Below are 23361 nucleotides of genomic sequence, written 5' to 3'. Positions count from 1 at the left end.
CAGAAATGCAAAAGCCTAAACTTTGCTGGTGCACACGGTACATCGCTGCCCCTTGTTGAACACAACCAGCGTTCCGTTGACCGCATCAAAGTTCACTGGCGTCCTATAATTGGTTCATAGGAAAGGAAAGGTGGTGTATCTGTTACCAGCTGAATCCCGCTATTATCACGCTCACGGTAGACAAGGAGAATTATGACGCACGTTCCACGATCCCGGGCGTGGCGCAGTTGGTTGAAGTGCTCGGCTGTGTATCCAAGGGATGGAGGTTCGATTTCTGTGGAGACAGACTTTATTTAGTTTTAGCTATCTTCCTTATAGTAGGCTGACGAATGACGTTATCAGGTGACGTCACAATCTGCGTTATCCCGCGGAATCTCGCGAAGAAGTGTGACACTTCTCGTGGCCGGACGGACAGGGTCATGGCCGCGAGTATGAGCCAATAGACTTTCGCCTTAATATTTGTTCTTTCGGGTACCAGACAGCGCCTCTTTCTATGTAGGAGAATTTCCAGATATAAACAAATCCGCTTCCTGAAGTCGAGCTGTGATTGCCTGGCGGGTCGTGCGCAGTGCGTGTATATTTTTTAACAAGGCTGCACTGATGTGTTACGCCGCGGACGGTTTGCTTTCACATGTACAGCCTGATGTACTTTCGTTCGCTGCCGTTTCCGCGTAAGCATGCAGCAACGCGTCACATTTTCCCCATTTTCCGTCGCTTTTACTTTTCGATGCGAAATATTTTGTAACAGTCGTTGCGCCAGTTGGGCTCGATCTTGAGCAATTAGTGCTTTTATAATTTGCACTTGTCATGCTTGGAGTAGCTCTAGAATTGCCGCTTGCTTGGCATTGTTAATACCGTTAGGTTTGTACCGGAATCGCATCATCTACAGCATTAAAAGTTTCTTAGTTTTTCTTACTTCTGCCTTGCCACTGCACCTTTACTTCTCTTAATGAACATGGCTATAGCTCAACCGCGATTGCCATAGATATGCTTTTATCTTCCAACTTTGCTTTGTAATCATGCAGCCACGGTGTAATTGTTCTGACGTACGTCATTGCGGGTATCTGCAAGCTGACAGCTAGATAACACTCTAAATATTATCCCTCTTCAGAGCTGGCGAAGGGAAGAGGAATGAATTGAAACAGAAAGACGGCAGCTGACAACGCGATAACAATTTAAGCATCAAGGAAAAGACACGGCTATAAAGAGAATTTATTGGGTACTTATATACATACAAAACGCACATTACTCACAGACCAAAGCACTATACAAAACACACTGTGGTATATATACATAATAAACTGAAAAACGTAAGTCCCCAGAGAGAGGAGTGGTCACTCAAAGCGCTGTTGTGGTGACAACTTTGCGAGGACAATCTGTGAGGAGTTGAAATAGTGTCCGTCTTATGACTGCACCACGGTTGCCCGCCTGAACTGATTTTAAATATTGAGAAGTTTGATCTGCCGTGCAAGTTCTCGTCTTTATTAACGCGAAAGCGCTACTTCGCTATGTTCACAGATTTCTGTCCGCAAACCGCGTCCGCAAAATCGTGTCCGTAGCAGTTGCGACACGGCCGCTAGATGGAAGCGCGGTTGCGGGTAATTAAGAAGTGGTAGAGGTTAATGAGTAGTGTCAGTCGATAGAGGCTGACGTAATGTTGCTGCAGAAAAAATAATTAGGCCAATAAGTTAATTAGGTAATTATTTAGAATAACTGGTTTACAGGAAAGGAAAGGCACAGTATCTGCCGCACTTATTCAGTGGACACCTGAACCGCGCCGTACGGGAAGGAAGGAAAGGGGAGTGAAAGCGGAAAGAGAGAAACAGGTGTTGGTAGTGAATATGACGTCAAGGATGTGATGTTACGCAACCGGAAGTAGAGCCGAAAGAAGGGATTGGCGCGCAGTTTGAAAGTACCGAAGACTGATATTTGTAAACAAGAAGTGAATTAAGGTGAGGTAGAGGATGTCATGTAACGCAACCGGAAGTAGAGCCGAAAAAGCGCATAGTAAGGTATTGGCGCGCAATTTGAAAGTACCGAAGACTAAAATGGGCAAACAGGAAGTGAATCAAGCTACTAGAAGCAACCAGAGCAACCAACAGCAGCATCCGTGCTTTCGCATTACTCCAATGTAGATTCTGCAGTGCTCTTTTGTTTTTTTTCTGCTTCGACTAAGCACTGGCAGCGTGGCCAGAATTTGCGCTATTGTGTAAGAAAAATGCTTGAGAAAAATCGGCACAAATCCAAAGTTATGGTACCATATTCTCTTTGTTTACATACGCGACGGAATATTTTGGCGTGAATGCGTGAGGCAGTGAACATCAATACAACGATGCACTTTAGCACACAAATGCCGAAAAAGGAAAAGAAGGGGGCAGATCTGTTCACACGCTGAATGCGAAGACTAGGAAAAGCTGCCAATTATATGCGACGTGAGCTTCAGATCATGTGAATGCAATATCCTGAAGAGTGGTCTGGGGGAAGAAAGGTGAAATAGAATGCGTTTGCCCACATCTGACTGTGCAATCACTTTGCGCCCCCTATCGCAACAGCCCTATCTTCTAAACTGGTATTCGAACATTGAATCAACAGACGAATCAATCAACAGTTGAATCAGGTAATGATGTTTTTTTATTTTAATACCTGGCAGCGAAATAGACTCTGCGGCTAAAACGTCCATTACGCCGCTTGACGGTAGTAGCGAAAATGACCGCTGCGGGAACGCTCCAGCGCAGATTTAAATTTTCCTTCCCTCTCGTTGAGTTTTAGGTGAAAGGATGCATCGCTTTAGGTGAGGGGATGCCACGCTCATGGCTCTCCTACGCACTCGGTGCCCGGCGGACAGCCCGAGATACCCGAAGCGCAACACACACCTCCGGCGTAAGGAGAGCAGCGGTATGCCCCGTACCGGTCCTGGCAGCACGAGCCACTGTCACACACCATCCACGTCGGACACGGCACGGACGGGTCTGCAACAAAAAGTTGACACCTTTATTAATGCGAAATCATTACTTCGCTATGTTCACAGATTTCTGTAGGCACACCGTGTCCGCAGACCGTGTCCGCAGCAGTTGTGAGTGATTGAGTAGTGCTAGAGGTTAATGAGTGGTGTCAATCGATAGAGAGTGACGTAATGTTGCTGGAGAAAAAATAATTAGGCCAATAAGTTAATTAGGTAAATAATTAGAATAACTGGTTCACAGAAGAGGAAAGGCGCAGTATCTGCTACACGTTCTGTGGACACTTGAACCGCGCCGTAAGGGAAGGGAGGAAGGTGGGAGTGAAAGTGCAATGAGAGAAAGGGGTACCATAGTGGATATGACATCACGCAACCGGAAGTAAAGCCGAGAAAAGGACACAGGAAGGGATTAGCGCGCGATTCGAAAGTACCAAAGACTAAATGGGCAAACAAGAAGTGAATTAAGCAACCAGAAGCAACCAGAAGCGGTGGTTCGCCAAAATGATCGCCTAAAGGCACGGATGTTAACTGTCACTTCGACGAACTAAAAAATCAGTTTCAAAACTTGGCAACTTTCTGACCACCGAGGCCTCGTAGGTGGTGGTTACCAGGGATATACAATCGGACAATAGTCTATATTATCTACTGAGCAACGAGACAAAATTTTCTCCGTGGTGGCGTCGCGTCCCATTTCGGTGTGTTATACCGCGCGTATGGTGTTGTAAATGCCATGGTTAGAAGATTACTATAGTTCACTATACACACGGCAGGGGGTCATTTCTCTGCATTGCTCAAAAATAAGAAGTCAGCCTTGGAGTGTTTAAACTTGGTTTCCGCTAGAACTAGTTTAAGGCTTGGTTATTTATCTTATTGTTTCTCGGGTGCAAAGACACAAGACAAGAACCGCACATGCTCAGATCACACATAGGGCAACGTATAGTGCAATATGCGAGAATCGCGCGGCCCGGCTTCGTTGAATATGAAGCCGTGCATCCGCCCATTTACTGTACCCCCATAACTCGAAGCCTCGTGAATATCAGCTGGCCTTCCTTCCTAGGTTCTGCGGTGCTCTGGAGTGCGACGCTGCAGGAGTGACGTAAACGACCGTACATCCCACTCGAACACCGGATTACGTAGGTCTAACACAGCTCACACATTTGTGCTTGTCAGGGAAGTGTAAGACCTATACTCCGTTTCATAGATCAAGTGCAACACTACCAAAGCTACAACTCTTGTTTGCGCTCTCCGCATCCGCGATAAAATATAATGCCTGCTCTTGACGAGAGAAAATTTGGAGGACGCTTAAGCTTCGCCTTCAAGAGTGGAACGCGATAGCGTTATTGCACCTTGTCGAGAAAACTTACTAACTGGGGCATCCTTGCACCGGTACCCGCGCGGCCCGAAGGGAAGAAGCGGGTGAGCGAAAATAGTGATCTAAAGAAAGGAAAGACCCTTGATATTACAATCTGTGAGGGTGCACGGCGAAACGTCAGGGGCGAGTGGCGCGCCACGTGTCGGGGCAGCGCCGCACATTGCGAGGAGGGGTTCTTCTGTGTTTGCCGCAAGATGGCTCTGCATGTGCGCAGAGCGCAGAAGAAATGTAGCGGAAACGTACTTCGCTACTCGTGTAACTGCGACTTCTGTAAGTAACATGCTCATAATTACCGATATACACTCCATCGCGGCGGCTGCGTTTCGATGGAGGCGAAACGAAGTGGCGTCCGTGTGCTGTGCGATGTCAGCGCACGTTAAAGATCCCCAGGTGGTCGAAATTACTCCGTAGCCCTCCACTACGGCTCCTCTTTCTCTCTTTCCACTTTCATTCCCACCTTCCTCCCTTCCCTTACGGCGCGGTTCGGGTGTCCACAGAGCAAGTGTGACAAGTTACTGCGCCTTTCCCTTCCTGTGAACCAATTTAACTGCAGTATAACGTTCTACGGCATGTTTCTAAGGCAACACCGCATTCACTAGAAGCGCTTCTGTGCCGCTTTCAAGCATCGAACTCGTGTCTGAGTGGTAGCGTCTCCGTCTCACACTCCGGAGACCCTGGTTCGATTCCCACCCAGCCCATGTTGGAACTTGCTTCTTATTTATGAAGTGCATGTTTATTTATGAAGTGCATGCCGGGATTTATCGCTCACTGGACGCCGACGACACCGGCTTTTCTGCGACACGAGCTCCTTAACGCTACCGCGTTAAAATAATAGTTGCTTTGTCTGCGAGCTTAATACATTTTACATTTGCCATCAACTTCATAAAAAGCACCTTTTATAGGGAGAAAAGGTCGGATTCGGCTAATTTGTATGTTTTCTTATGTCGTTTTTGTTCGTGCCGCGTTTTGCTGCCCCGCAACCTTGCCAGCTGTGCCACCAGATGGCGCTGGCTGTGCCCTCCGCGCTGCGCATCTCTTTTTGAGAAAATGGTTCTTTGGTGCGCATTTTTTCTATAATATCCGCTCTGTGAAGATGTCTAAGCATGCGAAGCATGTTATTGCAAACGTGTATGCTCGGAATAGAGCCCGTTTCGGCAGGAACCACTCGCCTACAGAACGAGCGCGCAGTGATACGCCTCCTGTTTTTTTTCTTGCTGACTACTTGCGTAGCTTTCGCTGCGTTGCACCTGATGTATGAAACGGAGTATAGTGCGAAGAAAAGAAGATATACATAGGAGAATACTTACCTATGAAAAGAAAAACATGTGTAGCAGTTCACTCCAGTTTCATATGGAACATAAATGTTCTTTAGTGTCTGTGTGTTAGGTGTGGCATGAGAATAACGGCACGATTACTTGCATACTCGCTATGTGTAACCAAGGTTTTAAAAATGGAGATGTACCGTGACCAAAATCCTTCGTCCTGATTCAGTGAAACCAACCAAGGTGTACTGGAAGTAGCATGGTACAGTACCTAAAATAGTTTTCGTTGTAGGCCTTAATAATTTGCAAAATAAAAACCTTCCACCTGACAGCGGTGCTACTTCAGCTACCCAAGACTCATCACGGTGAATAAAGTTCGCTTATTTCTGGAGCGCTTTATACGACGGGGGTTTTCTTGTTCACTGGGCGACAGATTTGAGCCAGCAGCTGGGGACATGACATCATTTTCGAATGGTATTAAATAAAGTTGAGTAAAAGTCACCTTGACGCAAATATGAAAGCTAGCAGTTTTTCACAAGTGGCCACAAATTTTAAAATGACACTTTGCTTATTAAGCCAGTAATTAACATTACAAGAAGTTACTCTTTACTAATTAACAATGGGGAATGAAAATAAATTACACAGCCACGTTGATCCTAACAGCTGTCAATTGATTTCACTGCCTTCTTTACCAGCATTGCGGCATTTTGTTGGGACACCCTTTATAAGAGTGTTCTTCTTCTTTTTTATTAAAGCAAATTTGAAAGGTGGCACGTGAGCATGGGCTATTCATTCTTCCTTTCTCACACTAAGTGCTGTATGCAGGCCTTTCTGAAGCGTGAACGGCACCTGCGTTGGTGTCGCATGTTATAACCGAAAAGACAATCATCCAGTGTAGGCCGATAAGCGTATTGTTTCACTTGCTGCGGTGCCTTGGTCATAATTGTCGTGAAGGTCGAAAATGCGGAGATTTACTGCTTTAGATCCATCATCGTTCTTTGTTTCGCACTGGTGTAGTCAGAGCCCTTGTTTCTTATTCAGGTCTCACATCGCTATTCGCAGCAAGGGCATGCACATCGGTAGCTCGAAGATGAGCAACACTTTTCTTGCACTTTAAAAACTTAGCTTCATAGGCAGCTTCATCCCTGGATAGGGCTAGGCCCTATAAGCTCCGGCGGCCTTAACAGTGGCTTTGTGGCACAGCATGCGCCTCGCATTCAAGAGGTACCAGGTCCTATCCCTGGTGCCGCCGGGTACCACCAGTGTTTCAATGAGTACAAGACTCTCCCGCCCTGGTTCTCGACTCTTCTGGGGTGAAATGTTTGGAAAATGGGTTGTTGAACGATGTTTAAAAAGAAAGATAACTTACGGGCTTCTACCGCACGAGGAAGATCTATGGTTGCATGATGGCGGAGGTTCAAGAGGTTAAGGCTATATATAGTTGGTCCTGGAGCGCTGTCAGTGTGCTCGGTTTCATCACAAACAGTGCCGTACTGTGGTAACCCGGGCTGGCGAGAGCTACACTGTGTGTTTGCGAAGCTGGTATTGCCGGCCTAAGCACAAAACTGTCTACTATTCCAGATTAAAGTAGGAATAGTCGAGTGAGGCATAAACCTGTAAAATGCAACCAACAGTGAAGAAAAAAATCGAAATTTTGCGGCTTCTCTGTCCTCTTAAGAGATACCAAATTCGCATTCATATCTGTACGGTGCTTCTTCCACTCCCCACTGCCCATTTGCTTCGCATTTTCAGCGACGAAGTCTCTTGGACAGCGTGTGATTTCTCGCTCACATCCATTTTAACAGGATTATGAATAAAGCATTCTGGTAAAGCGATGGTGCTCGTGTGCGATCTACTCGTACATCGCCGATGTCATCCACAAATTTATGCAACCTAACCACAAGCTCTGATATAAAACGATAATATTCCGTATATTGCGGTAGCTTGATAATGAGAAGGTACTAATTAATTGGGCAACAAAACAAAACAAAAGAACGCCCTATTATCTGTTCACATAGTCATGGCGTCTTACAACCTGTGCAAGATAAGAGAATACGCCTAATTCCATGAGGTCTATCTGTTGATAGTTGCAGTTGCGCAACATCCCGTGCTCGTCCACTTGCATCTCATCAAACCACAGTATTGAAACAGCATGGTGAGCTGAGCGTAGAATTGCCTGCGCAGTTCGTTGATGTCATTACGGTTTTGTACGATGGTAGTTACGAATATTTCAGCTGCACGTTCCAGTTTCTTATAGTTCTCGCCAGAAAAGTGAAGTAAAGCACTAGTATGCGAGGTTTCTTTGGATGTTGCCTTGAGAGAGAGCAGTCAGAGCTATATAATTAAACCATTTCAGGCGTTTTACGAAACGGAGGACAATTAAGCCGGTTGCCCCTTCACCAGTCAAATGCTGGAGGCTTCCGCCCTGGAAGTGCAGAAAAAAGTGGCAGTAAAACGGTTGTTTTGCATTTTTCCACTCTCACTGTAGAGTGTATTGTTTACACGGCCGGCGTTGATAGATTTTCGCCAAAGCCAGTGGACGAGGTTAGTCACCTAATGCCGCCATATATGCTACTGAGAACTGAAATGGATAAGAAAGGAAATGAATTAGAAAGCCAGACAGCACGCTATACTCAGTCCTCTTAGACAAAAAATGGCGTTTATAGGCATCGACGTCTAAAAACACTATAACACTAAAATAGGCATTTACGGGGATTGTAAATACAGTCTAAAACGTACTATCAAGATCAATTTTGTGATCTTGTATAACAATTTTGTGGCCATGACACGTCGAAAAAAATGCGTATATATCTGACATCTGTATTTTATACATGACAGTCAGCCAACACTGATGGCTTGAGGCACAAATTTTCTAAATATCATCTTGAAATAAAGCCGGCTCCAGTGTGTATGGGAGTCTCAATGTGTCCTTTTTTCCATTGTGAAAGTGCCGGAAAGACGTGGTTCGACCTTAAAACGTAATTACGATTACTGAAATAAAAATCTGTTTAAAAGAAATAATGTCAGGAAACGTCGCTTCACAATCATCACCAAAATCATCTGGACTATACTCACAGCAGGGCGAGGGCCTCTCGCCTGTTCCTTCGATTAGCTTAGTCTTGTGCAAGCTTCATCCACTTGACCCTTGCAGACAACCTAATCCGCACACCTAATGTTTTGTCGCTCCCTGCTATGCTTTCCTTCCCTTGGAATCCAATTTCTTACCGTTATCGACCATCGGTTGTCCTTTCTTCGCAATACATGTCCGCTGATCACTGTGTTTTTAAGTAAAATTTGCCTAATGCACATTGCAATAAACGAGCACCGCATTTTCCCATGCTGAGAGAGAGCTTGCCCTTCAAGTCGCCTAATAGAGCCAACATCGATATATTTTTTTTTGCGTTTAACAAGCACTCCTTTTATAACAAATATTCATTCAACATATTTGTTGACGAGTACGAGTCCACTTTAGGAGTGCCCGTTTTGGCATAATAAAAAGTAGAAACGTTTTCCTGGTGTCGGCCGCTATTGCGAGTTCACGCCGCATGGCCCTGCTTCTTGGCCTAGGAGAAAAGTAACCACGCTGATAAGAGTTCACAATACCGCGGACTTTCGCTTATCACCAAGAGCAGCTGATAAATCCTCTCTTCACTGGAACAGCGTGTCGGTGCACATACGCAGTAAGAAGTGGTCTGGCGTAGGCTTTCTTTATTTGTAGTTCTGCATTGATCGATATACAGAACGTGTTCACAGTCTTCGTACATAAAACAACTTGAGGTTTTCCTAGAAGCCATCACTATATAAGGCGTAAACAATCTAAAGTTAGGTAACGGAACCATGTGCCTAAGGGAAACAAAATATAATTTTCTTTTCTTCATCGCACAGCCAGAAAAACAGCAAAGGCAGGTGAGCTTGTGCGCGACTTCAAGTGAAATGATCGACGCTATTTCGAGTGAAAACAGAGTACAGCTGTACATTTTACCGCATATAAGCACTGTTACTGCACCTGCACAATATTAACAGTGACCATACTCGTTGCAGAGCAGTCATTAGAGCCGTCGAATGCTTTGAATATGAAATCAACTGCGTGCGTGTCTGGGTAATCACAATAAGCAAAGCGCACAAAACACAGTTGAAAACGAACTGAAAAACCAAAATTGCCATCCTATAGTACTGTGCATAAGCAAAATCTTAACCCTTGTCTTTCCGACATGACTTGGACGTCCATGATGGATGAAGTGCAGGGCGGCCAGCTTTCCTTCTAGTTACGCAAGAAACTCCGTGGCTGGAAATACTCACCTGGGAGACATTTTCATATTTGTTCTTGATATTTATTCGCCTGTACGTTATTACCGAAATTACGGTGCATAAACTTTCATTTAGGTTCAATTCAAGGTATTAGCAATCATGTTTCCCATTTCTTAGTGTCGTTTATAATCTCCGGATGTCTTATATACTCACACGTATCACCGGGAGCCCCTACTATGCTGGGATACTTCCTGAAGGCCAGCAGAAACCCTTTCCTGTTTCCATCGACCGGCTGGCACCGGTGTCCCTCGGCCGCCGATTGCACGCACCGTGTGCCACGCGGGCAACAGTGCTCCTCGTCCTGGCAACACTGGGCCTCCCGGTGGGGGCAGCAGGCGTAGCGGCTGCCACCGACGCCTGCAGAGGGCGAGAGACGAGCAGCGCAGCAGGTGGCATTCCGGTGACAGAAACTGCCGTCGGGGCACTCCAGCCATGGATCTGTGGGACGGACAACCAATGACAGCAAGTCCCGTCAAGGAGTGATTCCACGAAGTGCATGACAGCGGTCGCCGTAATCGATTGCACTTTCGCTTTTGCATTGTGCCTGTCCAGAGGAATGGTTAACCTACTGATTGCTTCGTGTCCTTTACAGGACTGTGGCAGGAATCATGTAACGACATCCTTACAATCAGCAAACAATTGTGTCCAGCGACAAAGGCCCGCAGATTTTTCGACTGTGCTAGCTGTATCTGATTCCGCCGTTTGTCAGATTGATACAACATTACCAGTAAATTTGAAAAAAAAAAAAAGTATATATGCTTTGGTATGAGCAAAGTATCTATCTGTTCAAAAAGAAAGCATAACGCACATGTTAAAACACACCAGTGGCAACGCTCTACATCCATAAAAATTCACACAGAATTATCATAGTTCTTCTCTTTATTCTCTACTTTGTGACTGCCTGTCAGTATGCGGAAATATGATGCCAAAATATATGGAAACAGTTACGAGCGAAAGCAAAGCCAGGGATAGGCAACGTCAGTTTCCAAAAGGGAACAAGGAAATTTTAGCCACACTTGAAATAATGAAATTTGGAAACGTATATGATCCCAAATTAGTGAGGGGCATTGTACAGAAATTTAGGTTCATTTTTTGCTTTATTCCAACTTCTAAGGAACTGTAGCCTTGCATTCATACCGACAACTGCCGTTAAAGATACAAGTTTTGCATAGACATTAAGGAAAATAATGCGAATTTTGTGCCATACACGAATTAAGTATTGTTTTGACCTTTCGCATATATATGTTTTTATGCTGGATGACTGACGCCTGGAAGCTTTATTGTAATAATAATTATTTACAAATTAGTTTACAAGATATTAGTGAAGTAAGGAAGAATAATTATAAGCTAGAGTATCAATATGCCCGAGTGTTTGAGCTATATGCACATTTCACTCCCACAGAAGTATATCTTCGCTTACTACCTGCATTTCAAAACGTTCTAGCATTCATTCAAGCACTTTCTTTCTTGTGCCGTTTTATGTGAGACACTGAAACGTCGTATATTTTACAACCCTGGGCACCGACTACAGCAATCTTAAGTTACAATTGAAATGCTCTGTTTTTATTTTTTAATTTTATGCCTAAGAAATCATTCACAATATAGGTTATGATCACTGCTTGAGAGATGAACGGAGGTTTTTCAAGCTGTGAAGGAACGCCTTTTTTTTGTCACCTCTCCTCATCTGGTTTTACAAAAGTTTCTTAAAACGGTTGTTGATAGCGCGAATAAGGAATCGATCACTGCATGTACGGTTGGTAGTCGCCAAGCCCGTGTAATCCGGCAGCACACTCACTGTCGACTGCCTTCACGCTCGACAACGTAGCGCGTCTCCCTCTGCGGGCTGGGACAGCGTGTAGGAGGCCAGAGGCGACAGTTCGGTTGTCGGACGTCTTCGACCCTCGCTGCAACGTGGGGACGCAGATTCCCCAGCGCGGCTCACAGCGGTAACCCGTGTTACAGCAACTTCCGTCTGGGCAGCACACAGGATTGTAGGGATAGCGGCAGCAGGAGTACGTGCCCACTGGGTACTCGGGCGTGTGGCAGCAGCTGTTTCCTTCCGGGCACGTGCTGCCGTCCTGGCACTTGACGGTTTCCGCTGTACAGGCACCCCACCAGAAATGGTGAGTTCGATGCGAAGAAATGTTGCATAGTTGCAGCAGACCAACAGTCCTTCACCGGTTAAGTAGCCTAATAGAGGATTGAACCCTAATACCTCGTAAAAAGCCTCGTACATTTGTGCAGAACCACCAATATGCGCTTAAATGTCGCACCGGTATTTGCCGAACAGCTACGACTAAGTGCTGAGCGTGGAAAGGATATTTGTTCTGCAGAGACTGCCGGTTGCAGTACCACGAAGGGAGATATTTAATGCTGCGCTGTTTCCATGCAAACGTTCATCATTTTTTTTCAGCTAGTAGTTTAATAACGCCGTGCGAAGAAGAGACGATAAAAAGTTACAAAGCTTGGTTTGTCCATTTATCTTATGACCGGTTACTACTGACTTCAAAATCATCATGGAACACCGCATAAGACGCTGTCACAACTTAGCTTCAACATTTGACTCTATTCAAAACACCTATCATACGGATGCGACTAATGGTACCACATGTATCAAAATACGAACCATGGGAAATATATAATGTAACCCGAACGGCATTTTGCCCACCCCTGCGTAGTTCAGCTGCTATAAAGGTCTGCACCAGAGCACCAGGTTTGAGATTCAAACTTCACTTTGAAGCCCGCGTTTCGGCTCCAGCAAAAGGTCATTATAGCTCCTTGAAGGGAGATAATAGTTTATATTAAGTAACCGCAGCAAGTGATCCGGGGCACTTCACCCACAGACCCCGCTAAGAAAAGTGTGGCTTCTCGGCAGAAGAATCAGTTTTCATTCCGGGACACTTTGTTTTACTATGAACTCAACTCAGTAATAGCAAAAAAATGAACAATTCTGAAATTGGAAGTGAAATGAAGAAAATAAAACTCTTATTTCGGAGCTCATGTTTCCTTGTTTATCATGACAGCGGATGGATCAAGGTGGCGCCTTATATAGGGTGTATACGTAGTGCGATCAGTGCGTGTATATTTCACCTCAATCGAATTACGTTGGGTTTTAAACCCGTTTCGCCGCTTGCATGTGCACAGATTCAAGGCCTAGGCGCGATGACAGATACATCTTTGTGACGGCGACTCAGAAAAATGTCCAGTTTATTCCCCTCAAGCTTTTCTTCCATACCGATGTGGAAAGTGTCCTAACTAACGTGAACACCTAACTAACGTGAACTCACGTGGACTGCAACTTGTGCTACGTTGTTGCCGCCGCCTAGGTGTCTCCATCGGAGCTGCGGCGTACCGCGAACTGTCGCCGCCTTCTTCACCAAAGCACGTGCCGTTCAAGCATCGGAATCCCTGGGGGCAACAGCTGTGAAGGTCGTGAGATCCAATGGCGCCGCCTCGGTCTCCCTCGCGTGTGCAGGGATCTCCCCTCTCGTAAGGACAGCAGCCGTATCCACCAGTCAGAGGGAACAGCGGTGTGCAGCTGGTTCCGGTACCTCTCTCGCCGCCGTCGGAAAGAAGGGTGCTACCGGAATCATGGGCAGCTCCTGAACGAGTCCTCGTTGTTGCAATTATCGCCAACTCTACCAGATCAAGTGTTGTAAGGCCGACAAAGGCATCTACCAGTGAACTTCTTCTACCGTGCCCATTGCGTGACTACAACCGCCAGTATAAAGAATCCCACTCGTTTCAGTCTCTGGTACCCCGAATTGCCCTTTATCTTCGCTTCCATATTTCTGCTACACAGCCAAATGATCAATAGTGGTAGTTTACAGAAAGTGCGTTATAACAACATGAAATGAGGTTCTTAAATAATAAACTGTTCAACTTCCCGCTGCCTTTCGGGTCGAACTTCTCCCTTTGAGTTTACGCCTATAATACGTAACCCCTCCCGCAGCGTTTCCCCGTATGTTGTTTGGTTGTCGGGTTTCCTTTTTCACTGCGCTGTTTCGGCCTCGTGCTGTTTTTTCAGCGCTGTTTGGTTCTCGGTGCTTTTCTGTCGCTATCCGTTGTTTGAGCGCTGTTGTGTTGCTTGCTGTTTTCTTCTGTACAGTACTTTCGTATCTCTTTCTGAATGTCTAACATCATGCAGCTTTTCTGTATTGCGTGTTGATATGGCGCTCCAAATATTGGAGCCACTGCAGCCGTGGTCCGCGCTGAACCCAAGGTGAGATAGTAAAAAAAAAAATAGAAATAGATGGATTTATTGATAGGAAAAGGCAGAGAGGTTGGCCCGAATAATTCAAATCTGGCCTGCTACTCTGCACTGGGGAAGGGGAAGGAGAGAAGAAAGAAGGTCATGATGGGTGACGATGTGGGAGAAGGCATATGAAATATATATACAGACACAGCAGCTTGCTTTACAAACGTGAATCAAGTCCACTGGCGCTCAAATAACGGCAAAGAGCGCGCACTGCCTGGATGCCCTTCCCCTTGTCCTGCCAAGCGCCCAGCAGCAGTTCCTCCGACAGAGGCCTCTTGTCTAAACGCTTCAAGGAAGCAGCTAGCACATTTCTTTCGTTCGCATACTCTGGGCACACCAATAATACATGGTCCACAGTCTCTGGGATGCCACAAGTTAAACATTCCGGTGAGTCCATCTGTCCAATTAAATGTAAGTACTTGCGCGTGAAAGCCACGTTTAAACGAAGTCGATGTATCAAGCATGCCTGATGACGCGGAATATCACGCGGAACAGTAAATTTAAATGTTCGATCAAGCTTTCTTAGACGCATGTGTCGGGCGTCTGGTTGAGCCCAGTAAGTCGCTGTAGCAATATTCATACAACTCTTTAGAAGACACGTCGTATCCGCTCTTGAAAAAGGCACAGCTGTTTGGAAGCCATTGATGAGAGCGCTTTTCGCTTCAACATCGGCCTGCTCATTCCCATGGAGGCCGCAGTGGGCAGGAATCCATTGAAACATTATCATGTGGCCTTGCAGCTGGGCAGATGTGATGAGCTCCGTAATGTTTAGTGCCAGGGACTGATAGGCAGTGTGGCGTAAGAAGTTTTCCAAAATTTGTAATGCAGTCTTCGAGTCCGTGAATATACACCATTTTTGAGGTGGTTCCCCACATATATAGCGAATAGATTCCCGAATGGCTACAAGTTCGGCAGCGGTTGATGTAGAGTTATGTCCCAAAAGGAAATGCAGAGTCGTTTTCTGAGCTGGTATGACCACAGCTGCAGCGGATGCCTGTGCTGACACAGATCCATCGGTGTATACGTGAATATAACTGGGATATTCTGACCAGATGTGTGCCAGAGTAAGTTGTTTGAGTCCACTAATTGGTACCATAGATTTTTTTAGTATTCCGGGAACACGAAGGTGCACCAAAGGTTTATCCATCGTCCATGGTGGTTGGGTGGGACGATATGGGAGGGCATATCCTGTCGGTACTTGCGACTGATGGCAGCGGAGTGCAGTTGTAAAACTGCAGTCCGGCCTCTCATCCAGAATCTTGCTGAGTGGGTGAAAACGGTGTCTTGTAAGTGCTCGTAAATATACACGAAGTGGTTCGTGTGACAAGTATATGGACATTGGGCGAGCGTGTGCCTCTTCAATTGTGCCTTTGTTAGAGGTGCATCTGGGCAGTCCAAGACATATTTTCAGTGCCTGCGCTTGCACGCTCTCTAAAGTCCGCAAGCAGGAAATGCTCATACTAGAAAGTACTGGGAGACTGTACCGGATGTAGCCAACAAACAGAGCCTCGTAAAGCCGTATTAAGGAGCGCTCAGTTGGACCCCATTTGATGCCACCTATGTAACGAAGTACATGGCAAAAATTAATTAGCCTCTTCTTCACCATAGCAATATGTTTCGACCAAGATAGTCGGTGGTCAATAATTACTCCCAGGAATCTGTGCCTGGAGACGTATGGTATTACGACTCCATGAAGGGTAATCGGGTAGCGGCTGACACATTTTCCCGTAAACGCTATCACTGCACACTTTTCTGCCGCTAAAAATAAACCTTGACGCCGTAAGTACATCGATGTTGATGACACAGCTCGTTGCAGTCTCGCACGTAGTTGTGGGCGCGTCGAACCAGAGGCCCAGATGCAGATGTCGTCAGCATATGCACTGATGTGGATGTTAGTTGGCAGTTCACTCACCAGGCCAATTAGCGCAACGTTAAATAAAGTTGGGCTGAGAACTCCTCCCTGTGGAACTCCACGACCGACCTGAAAGTGGGTAGTATCTCCTTCAGGCGTAGTCATGTAAACAGAGCGGCCGCTGAGATAGCTTACAATCCACAAGTACAGTCGGCCACCAACTCCCACGTCGTCAAGTCCATCAAGAATAGCTTCATGGAGGACGTTGTCGTAAGCTCCCTTTATATCTAAAAATGCAGCAGCTACTAGTCGACGGTGACGCTTTTCGTGTTCTACTGTCGCCACAAGGTCGATGACGCTGTCAATGGAAGAGCGTCCGCGGCGAAATCCAGTCATCATATTCGGATAAAGATCATTACTCTCTAGATACCACTCAAGTCTTGCCAGCACCATGCGCTCCATAACTTTTCCAACACAGCTTGCTAGGGCAACTGGCCGGTATGAGGTAAGTTCGAGAGGAGGCTTTCCAGGCTTCAAAAGAGCAACCAGGCGGCTAATTTTCCAGTGTTCAGGAACAGTACTAGAAGCCCATATATCATTGAAGTAATTAAGTAGTGCAGTTCTACCATCCTTGCCTAGGTTCGATAAGGTTGAATATGTAATCCCGTCAGGACCAGGTGCAGATGAATGCCGACAAGAAGCAAGAGCGGCGTCTAATTCAGCTATTGTAAAGGGCACGTCGTATTGATCATTCGGCGAAGGTGGTGCAAAAACCTCTGAAATTGGTAACTGTGCCTGGTTTGTGCCCACAACCATTTTACAAAAATCTTCAGCTACGTCAACTTCATTGCGGCGTTGGTAAAGGGCCAGGGCACGAAAAGGGTGCCTTTCTTGCGGAGGTGTGCGCAAGCTTCTCGCAACATGCCAGATACGCGACAGGGGCTTACGGGGATCCAGTGATGAGCAGAACTGTCTCCAACGTTGTCGTCCTAACCTCTCCAGGTGACGCAAAACTTGTCGTCTAGCTCGGCGAGAAAGTGCGAGATCTTGCGCGGATTTCGTTCTTCTGTACTTCCTTTCAGCCCGCCGACGGATCGCGCGAAGCCGCTCGAATTCCACGTCGATGCTGGACACTGACACCGGCACACTAACATAGCGAGTGTTCTCACTGAGAGAGGAAGTAATGAGTCCTTCTATTTGAGATGGTGACTGGAGGTCCACGCCGGAAGTCTCCACCGCTGCCCTAAAGGCGGGCCAGTCTGTGTATTGCACACGAGGTGAAGTGGCAGGTGCAAACCACTTGATGCATATGTACGTTGGTATGTGATCACTGCCATGTGTTTCCACATCACTACACCAAGAAACGGAGGGATGGAGGTTTCTGGAAACAAACGCCACATCCAAGCAGCTGCTGTAGGTTGTTCCGCGTAGAAACGTCGGTGAGCCGTCGTTTATATTGACGAGATCTTGCGTATGCATAAAGTCTGCCAGGTCCCTTCCTCTATTGCTCATTATTGCACTACCCCACTGAGGGTGGTGAGCATTAAAGTCCCCCACAATAATACGAGGAGCTGCACAACACTGGATTATTGAAAATAGATATGATTTGTCCAAGCCATTTCTCGGTGGAATATAAGCGCCAATTACAGAACATACTCGTCCTTTCAGGGTTAACGTCAAACAAATGTAGTGGTTCGTGTTGTGGGGCTGCAGAGCATGGCGGACGTGCGCAATGTCTTGGCGTACACATACCAGCACTTTGCTTGTTTCGTTAGCTTCTCTAGACCATAGCAGAACATATCCAGAAAGGCGGAAAGCAGCCGGCATGTTGGGCTCACAGATCACAATCACAGGAAAGCGGTACTTCTGTACCAGCTGTCGGAAGTCACTCAGCCGACCACGCAGGCCTCGAGCATTCCATTGCATCACAACACTGCGGCGCAAGTGCATCGTCACAGAGGTGGGGTTAGTTTGTTGCGCCATTGTGAATTATTGCAATGCCGCCAAGAGCGGCTCAAATGCGTCCAAAAACTGAACAGCAAACTTTGCTGTTTGTGTGTTGATGCTGGAGAGCAGCACCCGCATTGAACGAACCAGCTGTTTCAGCATTTCTTTTACCTGCTGGCTGTCGGGGTTGTCGGAATTTTCAGTACGTGTGGCAACCAAACTGGGATTATGCCTGGCGTTGGCCTTTGATGGTAGAGCTGGCCACTCAGCATCAGAGGCGGTAGGTAATAAGGTGAGATAGTATCTTCCTTCTGGGTAGGCTCGAGCAATGTAAGAGTGAGATGCTATGGCAAAGCTTGCTTTCCGAAAGTTGCGTCTGTTGACATATTTTTTCGCAACCCTGTCCTCTATAGAAAGCTGCTAGATTTCTCCTCCAGAGATTCATACCTGTTAGTCACTTGCCGCAAATATTTATGTGGCATGAAACTCAGCACAGGGTTATGAACTTACTACAGCTGCCCATAGGTCTTAGTCGCAACCCCACAAGGCACATCGGTGCGTTTGAGAACAAGCTTCATTTCCGCGACTGTCTTTATTTAATATTAAATAACATAAATGATGTTATCAACCATTATCTCTTTTTTATATAACCACTGCGCTGTCGGCGGTTGAGGCGCGAGCTTTACCGTTAGCAATCCAGTTAGTCTTTCAGATTAGAACAGGCAATGTGCGATTGATGTCAAGGACAATAACACCAGACTTTTCTCTTTTGTTCATAGCAAATGTCATACCGTACAAATCTTCGAACCTTTCTTCTTTGAGCGGAAATCAAAGTAAGATCCTGACATACTTTTGGCGACTGCTTAAGAAACGTTATGGGTAAGGAGGGGGCCAATAATGAAAGTGAGACACTTCTAAGCATTTCGCTCGCTTTTGTTATAAAGTATGAACCAAAGTTGATAGTACTAATCCCACCCATTCTGTCCACTTTCCAAACGAGGTGGAAATGAGGTACAAATTTTGCTGGCAAGTATTTTTAGCGGCCCTGTCTGAGAGATAATTCGCGCCAGACACTGGTCGGTGATAGAAGTCGTTCGGTTTTGAGTACTTCTGTCTGTCGGAAGCGAATAACGGACATAGAGTTCAAGAAGGCGAGTAAACCCTTAGCCCCCAGATTTCTATATAATAGACCTATCTCCATATGACAAGATACTTCAGAAAATGAGCCATGTGAACCTTTTCAACGATTGGTGAGCTCGCGTTAATTAACTAAACGAAAAGAGCTGAGGGAACAGAATAAGGCTCCCCACAATTACATGAAGCCAACAGTAGCTAGAATAAACAAAACCAAGGCGGAACAAGGCAAACACGAACGCTAATTTGCTATTTCTTGAGGAAATTAATGCTCTAGCCGTGTTTCAGTTGTGAGCGGTCATCCTGAAGCTCTGGACAAAGCCAGTAAAAAGGATAGGTTAGGGCTGTTGTGGTCGCATATTGTTATGATCAGAATAATCTTTAAAGTTTTATTTAAAAAAAATAGTCAGTCATCTGAGCCATCCTACTTGCCATCCAATGCCGATATGAGAGTGAATGACAGATCAACAACAGCAAAAAAAGGACTCACACTTTGTTGGACGCGAGTTTTTTCTGATAGCCTTTCACACTTCTCATTAGCGGTGATTACGTGCCGTTGATAGATAATAGTGAAATATAATAACTTCAGCACAATGGCGAAGTGTGAATTATCGCATGAGCCAGTTTCGTCTTGCGAAGGTTCTTTCGCCAGATATCGGTTCCTGACGTTTTAAAACACTCGACGTGGGTGGTTTACCTCACTAATGAAAACTACACTCGTTAAGCTCATTCATATATGAGGCCACGAAATGAAGTTAAAAGTTATCCTCCTGTTTTCCTCTCAGATGCAGTGCGCGAGGCTTTCTAACGTTTATTTTCTATGCTATTGCATTATATCTGAAAAAGTATTCATAAGTCATTAAAATCAACGTGTATTTCATAGCATATTTTCTCGTGGGTGCAGCTAACTGAACCCGTGCTTGATACAGCCTGTTAACCGGGCAGCACATTTTACTTAATTATTCATTTGTTTACTTCTCAAAATAGCTAGTTTGCCCGTAGAGATTAGGTGAAAGGGTGAGGGGCGATGAAGGGGTGTAATAACGAGATGATAACACCAGAAATAAAACGGAGAAAATAATGTGAAAGAAAAATAAGATTGTTTAAGAATGTTATTCCTCACTTCGTGTTCATAATAACATTCAGTTGCTAGTTTACCATTTTTCCCGTACGCATATACCTTCTGTGTGCGTCTTCCTTGTACGCTAGCCACTACGTTCGAATCTTCCAAAATGTACATTGTTCCACACCAACGAGCGGGAGCGCTCAGAGATGTGCGCGTTTATGGGCTCCTCTTGCCACTATGAGGCTTCAGGGGAATTCGTGAAGGCGGCGTCCGTCGTGGAAGCCGCAAAGGTGGATGGCAGCGCAGGAGGGTTGGTGGTATCGAGAAGTTTCTGAAGTTCACGTTTATATAGAAGGTTATCTAACAGCGCTACAGTACCAGGGCAGATAACAGTGCATTTAGTGTAGTGCACCCGTGCTCACTTTATGATGTAGCTTCCTAGATTGTATAGAGTTGCGTGCATATGGTTAGCGGGCGGATGTTTGTTGCTTTCCTTGCAGCGAATTTGCGCAAGCGCTTTTGTGCGCCCTTTGTGATTTCTGTTTGGCCAGTGTACTTCCCGAGTGGTCAAATGAAAATTTACCTAAATGTTTAAGGGTTTATTAAGGTTAAAACTTTATATCGCTGAAGAAGGGCCAAATCTACAGAGGCCGGAAGCTGCCCGCATAATGGAGGTGGTCCCTGTCCCGTGATCATCGTATCCGAGGGATAAATCGTTGGAAACAAGCTATATAATATAGCTACAGGAATAGAGAAAATGAGGTAAAATTAAAAAGAATTATTAATTAAAATTAAAAACGAGAAATTAAGAAGTGAGAAATATAGAAAAAATAAAATAAAATGAATAAAACGATAACAATAATAAAATAAAAAGAAAATACAAAAGATGTAGACTTCGCAAAAGCAACGAAGTCCAGAATGTGTACTTGAAATACACAATGGTTTATAAGTAAAGAAAAGCGCAGTATCTGTCCCATTGCTCGGGCCGGACCAGAACTGCGCTACATGTTTTCGAAGGGAGGGAGGTGGGTGTAAAATAAGAAAGAGTTAAAGAGGCACTGCAGAGGAGGACATCGGGGTAATGTCTACCCCTTGGGACCTTTAACGTGCACTGACATCGCACAGCACACGGAAGCCTCTCCGTTTCGCCTCCACCGAAACGCAGTCGCAACGGTCGGTTTCGAACCAGAATACTCGGATTCATTGGCCGAGCGTCTTAACCAGTGTGTTGCTGTGGCGGGTCTTTAAGCGTAAATGGCCAATTTTACATAACAATGAAAAAAGCAGAAAAGCAAATAAAGAGAAAGTGGGCTCAGAATTTGCCCACGGTCGATAAGGGCTCATTTTTAACCAGCCAAAGGACGAGACACAGGGAAGAAGTCTCGTTCTTTGGCTGGTTAAAAATGAACCCTTACCAACTTGCCCAGTCGTCAACCTTGTCGATAAGGGCTTTTTCTTAATATCACCAAATATATCCAAGTCAATTTTTTTTTTGTATTTATCAGGCACACATTTTACATTGATGCGCATGCGTTTACAGAGTTCAGAATGAAAACTCTCGATTTCATTCTTGAAATTGTGGATGCGTAGAGGCTAAGACAGGGGAGCGTAATGTATTAAATATTTGTAGCCTGATATTGCTCCGGCTGAGAAGAAAGTTTCCAGATGCGTTCCGCTAAGTACGAATAGGCGTCTATAGGGCTAGCTACTGGTGGACTAATGTTATTTGATAAGTTGAAGAAAATAGGTGGTGCTTACCTGCGAGTGCTATTGTGCTAAGAAATGCGGCGAAGAGCTGCCAGGTTGGGTACGAGCTCCTTTTCTGGAACTAAAGGTATATTTTTTTGTGATATTTCATTACCTACCCATTTTTCAACCAAGCGGAAATGTACGCACCGCTGTCAGTGTCAACCATCCCGTTTTCAGTTCATCTAAAAGGTTTTCTAGCGCTGAAGCAGCGTTGGACACTTGGAATTTCCAAGTTCTGATTCTCACATCTCGGTAAAGGAGATGCTTAACACACGTTTTTTGCAATATACGTCATAATGTCGATTCGTTTTATCAAATGTTCTATTCTCCGCAGCCTGCCTTTAGCAGGAAGCTGCTAGCCTGGATCCACATTGTACACAGTGTAGCAGGAGAACCCCATGGATCAAAACGGGTTTCTCCGAAACACTGTAACTACTTACGGGGTCGCTTCAAACTTCTTCTCGTGCATTACTGAAACCAATGCAAAAGAAAACACAGAAACCTTTCCAGCAGGCAGATCAATCGGGAAAAATTACATGTCATTCTCGTTTTTAACACTTGTGCCTTTAAAAAAAAAAAAGAAAATTTATATTGGCCTCATAAAATGACAGCCTTAGATAAGGAATACATTACAATGAGCATACCGCTGTATTGATTAAATATAAAAGCAACTCCAATGAATATCAGGGACTTACCATTTCCCCTCACTGGTAAAAAGGAAAAGCAGGAGATAAATAACTTCGCAACTGTCTACGTTGAGAAATTAACAGGTTCGAAATCACTCGGGCCGGCACTGGATGCACAAAGGCGACGGGAACACGGCAATGAAAGCACCCCAGCAGTTGTATGGACACGATAAACCTTGTGTCTATCGCACAGCGTCTGCAGTTGCGATAAACGCGAAAGCACGCGGTCTTTATCCGGGGCTCATTTCTATATTCGCCCATGAAACAAAGGGTTTCACCTTTTGTTTCCCGAGAGATAGGACGCAGTAGAGATCATTGAGTGCTGCGACGAATTATGTTCTCGTGATGAGCCCTCGACTGGCCTTCTTTCTGTGTCTTTTTGTAGCGAGAGCTTCATTGGCCACAGTCTAGCCAATTCGCCGTGCCTGTTCGGTGTCTGTGCGAAGAGCGAAGAAAGAAGAAGAGGAAGTAGAAGAAGAAGAAGACGAAGAAGAAGAAGAAAAAGAAGACAGATAACTCAGTAGTTGGTAGAGGCGAGCGAAAACAGAGAGTTGATAGAATAAAATGTTAGTTCGCACGTTGTGACTGCGGTGTGCCCTGGAGTTTGACCTAGCGACAATGTCATGCCACAAGAAAATTTCTACACCAGAATGACAATGGTCAACCACGAGAGGGAAAGGGTGCTCATGCATGAGGGTTTTCCCCTATGGCATAAATAAAGCTGAAGCTATACAGTAAACTACTATGGGTAAAAGATACGTCTTTACG

The 23361-nt window shown here is 45.4% G+C and overlaps 1 protein-coding gene across 1 annotated transcript; it reads right to left on the bottom strand.

Annotated features, from left to right (window-relative positions):
- Positions 1–2625: 2625 nt before the first annotated feature.
- On the bottom strand, positions 2626–22719 carry LOC146200132 (progranulin-like). Its single transcript, XM_084592880.1, has 6 exons — positions 22603–22719; positions 21917–21980; positions 13189–13503; positions 11697–11999; positions 10055–10339; positions 2626–2969 (listed from the first exon to the last, which is right to left on the bottom strand). Exons 1-6 carry the CDS (start codon positions 22603–22605, stop codon positions 2809–2811), a joined length of 1131 nt encoding a protein of 376 aa, XP_084449006.1. The 5' UTR covers positions 22606–22719; the 3' UTR covers positions 2626–2808.
- Positions 22720–23361: the final 642 nt, after the last annotated feature.

The sequence above is a fragment of the Amblyomma maculatum genome, chromosome 2, assembly GCF_055883805.1.
Source record: "Amblyomma maculatum isolate TAMU_Amacu chromosome 2, ASM5588380v1, whole genome shotgun sequence".
NCBI lineage: Eukaryota > Metazoa > Arthropoda > Arachnida > Ixodida > Ixodidae > Amblyomma > Amblyomma maculatum.
Note: the sequence above shows the minus strand (reverse complement) of the source record. Positions and strands in the feature narration are given on the sequence as shown.